Here is an 8523-nt window from a genome sequence, read left to right as displayed (position 1 = left end):
TCACCCGGCCAGCAATATCCCATGAGGTAAGGCTCGTGGATGTGGGAACAAGAGCTCCAAGGGGAAAGCGAGATAAGGCTCGTACTGAACAAAATGAAGGTAATGACAACGGATATACTCAAGGACAACAAAAATTGAAGGTAATGGCGATGAATATAACAATGACTTTAAAGGTAAAAGAAAGAAAGACATGCTTGGAGAAGGTGGTAGCCTCTAGGCCAATAAAGTATGGGTGGTGCTAGCAGGTCGACTAGCACTTACCGCTAGCACAAATGTGTAATTTGATTTTTTTTTTATCATTTTTTTTGTAAATATTTTTTTTAAATCCTTAATCATTTACAAAATATTAAAAAAATATACAATTTCACTAATAATCACTTCCTTAATTATTAAATAAAATAAAAAAAAAATTAATATATTCAAACAGTAACTCTGAATGGTAACACTAAGGGGGCTAAGTAGCATTTTCTATACATAATCATGGAAAAGTTATCGAGAGCCTGGACTTTTGAGTTTGGACCAGCACTGTTTTAATAGTTTAATGGCAAGCTTCCGCTTCTGCACTCCCAAGTCCCCGCTCTAAAAAAACACATGGTACCAACACATTTCCGATAAATATAAAACAAATGAAAGATAGAGTCAAATGCACAACTGTTATGATATTTCTTTCATTTCTCATCCCCTGGAATACAACAGTTTGGTGCTTTTGAAGGATATTGGAAGGAGGCAGAGCCCAAAATACAAAAAAATATTATAAAATGAAAAGAAATCAGATTGCTCTTGAGATCATCACAAAGTTATTCAAACAAACCAGGAATTTTCATCTTCTTTTAACTTTTTTTGTTTTCTTTAGGAGATTCAACCTCCCAAGCTAATCTTATACAACTCACTTAGCACTGGCAAGCTGGGTGCGGAGGAGCTTGGCAGCAGCAACCATGTTTTTGAGAGCTGGCTTAACCTCAGAATACTTACGAGTCTTGAGTCCACAGTCAGGATTAACCCATAAGATGTTTGTCTCAAGCACTGCAAGCATCTTGTTAATACGGTCGGCAATCTCTTCGGTCGATGGTATTCTAGGAGAGTGGATGTCATAGACACCAGGGCCAATTCCAGCACCGTACTTGACTCCCTCACGGAAAACTGACAAGAGCTTCTCATCAGAACGGGAGTTCTCAATGGTGATCACATCAGCATCCATGTCAATAATTGAGTGGATGATATCGTTGAAGTTGGAGTAGCACATGTGGGTATGAATCTGTTTGTTGTTGAAACGTGAAAACAAACCAACAAAATTTTAAGCAACTAAAAGAAGGGAACTATATAAAGATGAACTTTGACATTTGAAGTAGTAAGAAGAATAAACAAACCTGGGTAGTGTCATTGACACCGCAGTTAGTGATCCTGAAGGAGTGAACAGCCCAATCCAAGTAGAAAGCTTGCTCAGACTTCCTAAGGGGCAGCCCTTCCCTCAAAGCAGCCTCGTCAATTTGTATAACATTGATACCAGCCTTCTCAAGATCTTCCACTTCGTTCTTGATGGCCAAAGCTATCTGATAGCAAGTCTCAAATCTGGAAAGAGGAATATGTATCATGTTAAAATCGTAGTCTAGAAAGCATCAACACCAGAAATAGGTTGCCACTATTATCTTTTTCATTTCTTTCATCTTCTGCCATTTTGGGTCTGTCTTTCATACCTAGGCTGGTCATTTCGAACAAAGGACCAGTTGAGAATGGTGACAGGTCCAGTAAGCATTCCCTTCATTGGGCGAGCAGTCATGCTCTGAGCTGTAGAGGACCAGAATACCGTCATTGGGTTGGGACGGCTCACATCACCGTAGATGATGGGTGGCTTCACACAACGGGATCCATAAGATTGCACCCACCCATTGACAGTAAAGGCAAAACCGGACAACTGCTCCCCGAAGTACTCAACCATGTCATTCCTCTGTAAAGAATTTCTTTCCACAATTAGAGGGAACTACACGTGTAAGAAACCACACCTAGAATAACGTAACCTAGCTATATATAGTGCTCTATAAAATTTTATTTCAAAAGAATGTACCAGATCTCACCTACATCTTTTCTTTAATATTGCACAATAATGTGTAAATCAAACGAGCTATATATGAATAGCTCAACCTTGACTCGCATGAACTCAACTTGATTATGGTTTGTTTAACAAACCGTGTTTAAACAAAAACTTAGGCTCTTTAAATCCATGCTCATATAAACTTGGTTCAACTCGGACAAACTGGTGTAAATTTGTATTTACTGCCATTTTCTATCATTATTTATAATTTTACAATAAAAACATCTTATAATTTAAAAAGAACAGAAAGAATCATGTGCTTGATGCCATACGTGTATTTTAGGTTCTTACAAACAAAAATATCGATATAGATATTTCTTTTACGTTTGAATGTATTCATATAGAGTAAATCTACTCTCACCGATTGTTGGGTCCCAATTTGGTCCCAACAATTTTTTTTAAGAAAGTGCTTCTTTTTTTTTCGTTCTTTCTTTTTTTTTTTTTTACAGTGATTAAGAAAGTGTTTTTTAATGATATTGTGAATTTTTTTAAAAAACAAAATGTTTAAGGATATAAAAAAAATGAATCAAAAAAATCAAAAAAACAAATTGCTCTTATCGGGAGCCATCTCATGCTATTTCATATAAACGCAAAATTAGATTTTAGGAATTTGCAGATAAAATAATAACATTTGATTTGAATTATCAACTTTGTGATAAAAAGTCATATATGATTAGGGGTGAGTTCGGTCCGGTCCGGTCCGGTCTTGGGCCATTTTGTGGACCGGACAGGACCTATTCGGTCCAAGAATTGTCCACCCTAGACCGGACCGAGTCACATATAGGATCGGTCCGGTCCGGTCCATTTCGGTCCGGTCCGGTCTAGGGTCGGTCCAGTCGGTCTGGACATGTCTAAAATTGGCCATTCAACCCATCTAAATCTGATTTTTTTTTAGCCCAATTTCAATTTTTTTCGGCCCACTTCAAATTTTGTACATTTTTTTTTAGCTAAAACTACTAAAAAAAGCTTGATCTTGAAAAATACAATGATAAAAAAAAAAAAACTATTCTATATAAAAAACTAAAAAAACCCAAATATTATGCTATTAGCCTATTAGGTGTATATAGTTATAACTTATAACTTTTAGTGATATTAATACTATACTATTATACAAATATTATGCTATAATACTATAACTTTTATAATATGCTATTAAATTATTAATACTATTATACTATAACTCTTATATGAGTAAAGTTATTATAACTTATAATAGTTATATAGTTGGTACTTACTACTTAGTATAATATATTATATAATACTTATATTATACTAAATAACTATTGACTATATCAATACTAAATTACTAATAGTAATAGTAATATATATTATAATGATATAGTGATACTAATACTATATATTATATAATAATACATTAATACTATAGACTTATAGTGATTAGTTATTATGAATCATGAATCCATGATTACTTGATTAGTATAAGTTATAACTATATAATATTATTAGTATTAGACTATTAGTAAATAGTAATATACTAATATTAGTTATAGTGATTTAGTAATTAGTACAAGTTATAACTATATTATAATATTTATATTATAATGATATAGTAATACTAATACTAGATATTATATAATAATACATTAATACTATAGGCTTATAGTGATTAGTTATTATGAATCATGAATCCATGATTAGTATAAGTTATAACTATATTATAATATTAGTATAACTATAACTATAGTCATAGACTCTTACTCTATATTAGACTATTAGTATTTTTTTTTATATACCATATTAGAGTATAGAAGACTAGAAGTAAAGTCTAGACTATTAGTATAAATATTAATATTAGTATAAAATTATAAATATTAGTATTAGACTATTAGTTAATAATTATTTAATGGTGAGTTAGTGATATGTTAAATGAGAATTATATAATTAATATATTTTTTTTTTCAATTTTAATTCGGTCCGGTCCAGTCCGAAAAACCCATAGACCGTGGACCGAACCGAATTAAGTCGGTCCTATAAAATTCGGACCGAGACCGACCGGTACCATTCTCGGTCCGGTCCGGTCCAGACCAAATTGGTCGGTCCGGTCGGTTTTTCCGGTCCGGACCGACCGAATATCACCCCTATATATGATGTAGTATGAATACTAGATTTCACAAGTTAATTATTTTAAGTTCACATATATAGTATACCTTAACTTGAATGATATGAATAACTTATTTTAATAAGAATTTATGAAAACATAAAAATTTTCAAAAATAGAATTTCTTTCATTTAAAAATAAGTTAAATAAGAAGCTTGTGAAAAAATATTTACCGAGAAAAAAAAAAAACTTGTGAAAAAGTTCGAACTTGTACAAAAATAAATGAACACTTTAAAAACATAAAATATTGCTCAGTGAAAAGCTCAAACTCAACTCATTCAAATGAAAATTAAACGAGCATTGGTTCAATATTCCATGGTCAGCTTAACTTGGATCAATTGCAACCCTAAACATTAGTATATAAAATCTCACCTCAGGCTCTCCATGAACCAAAACATCAATATCAAGTTCTTCTTGGAGTTTGACAACTTTGTTAATTTCCTCCTTAATGGCCTTTACGTACTCACCCTCAGAGATCCTAAAAGAACATTGATGAGGGCACATGTTAAATAAACTATCAAAACCTCAAAGGGTGGTAAGAGCAAGGAGATGCCAGCTTGACTCACTTCTTGGCCTTGTACTCACGGCGCACCCTTCTTAGTTCAATGGTCTGAGGGAAGGACCCGATGGTGGTGGTGGGAAGAATTGGAAGGTTGAGCTTCTTCTGCTGGGCATCCAATCTGGTGCTGACATTTGTAGCACGACGGTGGTCAGAACCCTTCAAAGCAGCAGCCTGATAAAGCAAGAATTCAAGCCATCAGTAAGTACAGAGACATGCAGCATAGCCTCATAAAATACAGAAATACAAAGCACTCACATCTTTCTGAACAGCCTCATTAGTCACCCTAGGAGAGGACTTTCTTGATGCCAGGGCCGCAGCATTAGCAGAGAAGAAGGCCTGCAAAAGAAACCACAAACAGTGTGTACATTGTATTCTTGTCAACAAAATAATAATAATAATAATAATAAAAAAAAAGCTCAAAGTCAATTGCCTTCATATATTTCTATTAGAAGCACAAACAAAGACCTCAACTAAATTTGCAAAACAATGTTAGTTTAGATAGCCAACCGTCTCTTCTAACTTCAATTCCAAGACTCCTAACTATGCTAATTAAATTTCACCAACACCCTCCTAATTAATTAGGAACCAACCACCACAATAGATCTTTGTACTTTCAGAGGTAACAAGAACCAACAGAGGCTACCTCATCCTTGTGACCAGACAATGCCTTGGCCAATGCATTCACTTCAAGAATTTTTTGTGCTGCAAAAGCAAGCCATGATTTGATCTCCTTATCCAGCTTAGTCTCGTTGACTAGATCAACGGCAGTGTGGAGAAGCGAGGTTGAGGTAGACACTACAAGTTTTTCTGCACAGAAAAAATAAATAAATTTCAGACACAACTTAATATAGTGAAAACCTTGATCACCATGGGCAGAACTAACTAAAATTTGTACCTTTGCCCACAATGCCCTCAAGTGCTTGCAGTGTACCAAGAGAAGCAGCAAGATCATTAGCCCAGATGTTCCTTCCATCAACGACTCCAGCAAAGAGGTATTTACCCTTAGGGAATCCACCCTTGATCAAATCAAGGGTGTTAGATCCACGAACAAAATCAAATCCATAACCAGTGACACCCTTCAAAGAAGTTAGTGCCTTGTATGCCTCAGCAGGAACATCAGCAAAGTAGGTCTCAACAAGAACATTCAAGCCAGATAAAGATGATTCTAGTTCAGAGTAGGCATCACTGAATGCTTTCAATTTGTGAGAATCAAGATCCATCACAAGGGTGGGTTCATCGAACTGAATCCACGAAGCCCCGACTCCTTTAAGCTCAGAGATCACTTCCCTGAATTGATGCAAAAGCACATAAGAAGTTAATTTCAATAAAGATCTAGTAACCAATAGATAAAATACAAGTCATGATTACAACATCCTACTTGTAAATTGGAAGGATTTTGTCGAGGAGGGAGAGAAGAGGGAAGGTCTTCTCAACTCCCTTAGCGGGTTTAGATAGCAACAAGTAGGACACAGGGCCGATAAGAACTGGAACAGTATCTACTCCAAGCTGCATGAGAAACAAAATAGAAACTTATTAACAAGTTGATTTACAGGTATATAAAACAAGAAAATGATTTATAAAGTGTCAAGTAGAAAAAAAAAAGGTTAAACAGCCATCCATTGGGTCAGCATCCCCTTCCCCGGGAAAGAAAAGAAAGGAACTTGAAATTGTTATCATGGCTTCCTACTATCCATGGACAAAAAGAAATCATAAGCATATATTGCTAGGGTCTAATGCTGATTCTCTCTCCCTCTCTCTGTCTCTGTCTCTGTCTCACCATATATATATATATATATATATAGAGAGAGAGAGAGAGAGAGGGAGAGAAGTAAATATACAGTCCTGATTATCTGCCAGTATACAAGAACAAAAGAATTAAAATAGAAACATACCGCCTTGGCCTCCTTGTATTCATCCACTGCCTTGTGAGAAGCATAAGAAAACTTCACATCAGGTCCCAACTCGGGGACAATGAAGTGGCTATATCAACAAATTAACAATAGTTCAACACGGGAACAAAACAAATAATAACATCGCTAGAAATATTTTAATCACACAGCATGTAAGGAAAAAGCCAGCACTTACTAGTTGGTGTCAAACCACTTGGTCATTTCCATAGCAGGTACAGATGCATTCCCTCTGGCCATGGAGAAGTAGGTCTCAAATCCAATCTCACCTCCATTCCAACCGTATCTTGGTGGAACAGCACCGAGCAGGGCAGTGGTGTCTAGCACCTGATCATAGTATGAGAAAGTGTTGCTGGGAATGTACTTGGTCCCAGCACCAGCCATCTGTTTCCAGATGGAAGACCTGAGATCAGCAGCCACCTTTTTCAAATCCTCGGCACTGCTTTTCCCATCCCAGAATGATTCCAAAGCAAACTTTAGCTCTCTCTTAGGGCCCATACGAGGGTATCCGACAATGTGTGACGCCATTGCTCTAAATCGTAAGATCAGGACCAAAAAGAAAATTCAGTTACATCGATCCAAACTAGTAGTAGCAAATGAAATGCATGCGCATGTGATAGATTCTTGATATCTTCCCTTATGAACTTAAAACTAAGGTTTCGAATAAAATGCAATAGAAACATCAAAAATCAAACAACTAGACAGAAGAAGAAATGTTATCCATCAATCAATTTCAAAATACAGCTTTCAGTTGTTCTAAAAATAATCAGATCGGTGACCCATTGGGCTGAACGAAAATTAGTCAAGCATTTATAGTTTCTGTGCTCAACAGATTCCACATGCTTCACCCATAAAATTAGTCCAAGCATTTTTAATTGTTCTACAAGAAAATCAAGTAAAGGAGTGTTCAATTTCTGGTAACTCAATCAAGTAACGCCAAAGGACACAGATCTAATATGGAAAGCTACTTCCACGCCAGATCTACTGTAAAAAGTAAGGTCCCTGTATTAGATCCACATGTAACAAAACCAGAAAGTACTAGATCCGTAACCCAACATCCTCACGAATCAGCTACCGACACAACAACGCATGAAACAGAGTCCGATAAATGTTCACAAAAATAGAAAGATGTCACGTTTTTAAATCGTTCAGGGCGTCAAAAACATTGTTTAAAAAACAGTTTAAAAGGGAACGCAACCTGTCTGTAAGCGTGTGTTTGTGGTAAAATAATGACACACCAACAGATCTAAGTGAGGACAACGGAATCTGACAAAAACAAAAGACAGGGAAGCAAGAACAACAACTCTTAGATGAGTTCTAAAGACACCATATAATATAAACTGAAGAAAGATTGAAGTAAGGAAGAAGAACAGAAGGATGAGAAAATAATTAGAGGGGCTACAGTGACAAACACTACATGTTTGCATGGGAAACTAAGGAGCAAGAGCGACGAAAGGAGCGTACCTCTCGGAAGAAGAACCGCTTAGGTGAGAAAGACTGGTTCTTATCTCTCTTAACAACAACTATGAGAGATAGGGGGAAGAGAACGAGGTTTGGTGCAGAGTACAGCGCGAGTTGAAGGGAGAGGGATTCGGGTATATTTATATGGATGGCCTTGCGGTTGTTGGCCAAGGGTTGAGATCTATAAAATAGAGGTTGGTGTTGAAAAACTTGAAATCCAAATAATAATAAGTAGTAATAATAAAAGAGTAATGTTAGATATAAATTTTAAATAGTTAAATTTTATATAAATTTTTTGTAAAATAATAGGTCTTATTAATAAAAGATAATTTTTTTTTATACTTTTTTAAGGTGGGATCTATTTTTTTATAAAAGTTTGTATGAA

At 35.5% G+C, this 8523-nt stretch overlaps 1 protein-coding gene across 2 annotated transcripts; it reads right to left on the bottom strand.

Moving 5' to 3' along the window:
• Nucleotides 1-634: 634 nt before the first annotated feature.
• LOC109003782 (5-methyltetrahydropteroyltriglutamate--homocysteine methyltransferase-like) lies at nucleotides 635-8271 on the bottom strand. Of its 2 annotated transcripts, none has more exons than XM_018982073.2 (12): nucleotides 8142-8271; nucleotides 6856-7209; nucleotides 6663-6750; nucleotides 6149-6276; nucleotides 5666-6057; nucleotides 5414-5577; nucleotides 5026-5106; nucleotides 4775-4941; nucleotides 4581-4686; nucleotides 1695-1945; nucleotides 1368-1569; nucleotides 635-1255 (listed from the first exon to the last, which is right to left on the bottom strand). In XM_018982073.2, exons 2-12 carry the CDS (start codon nucleotides 7203-7205, stop codon nucleotides 887-889), a joined length of 2298 nt encoding a protein of 765 aa, XP_018837618.1. In that variant the 5' UTR covers nucleotides 7206-7209; nucleotides 8142-8271; the 3' UTR covers nucleotides 635-886. The 2 variants fall into 2 exon arrangements, with proteins under 2 accessions (XP_018837618.1, XP_018837619.1); XM_018982074.2 differs by lacking the exon at nucleotides 8142-8271 and adding an exon at nucleotides 7876-8080.
• Nucleotides 8272-8523: the final 252 nt, after the last annotated feature.

The sequence above is a fragment of the Juglans regia genome, chromosome 3, assembly GCF_001411555.2.
Source record: "Juglans regia cultivar Chandler chromosome 3, Walnut 2.0, whole genome shotgun sequence".
NCBI lineage: Eukaryota > Viridiplantae > Streptophyta > Magnoliopsida > Fagales > Juglandaceae > Juglans > Juglans regia.
This window is presented reverse-complemented; position numbering and strand designations above follow the sequence as displayed.

Bases quoted from the DNA above. Each gene is read 5' to 3' on its own strand.
- LOC109003782 (XM_018982073.2), bottom strand. From the start codon at position 7,205: ATGGCGTCACACATTGTCGGATACCCTCGTATGGGCCCTAAGAGAGAG. The intron at 5,107-5,413 runs GTAGCCTCTGTT...TTTCTTTTGCAG, and splicing joins TGTCTGGTCACAAGGATGAG to GCCTTCTTCTCTGCTAATGC. The intron at 4,942-5,025 runs GTGAGTGCTTTG...TTGCTTTATCAG, and splicing joins ATGAGGCTGTTCAGAAAGAT to GCTGCTGCTTTGAAGGGTTC.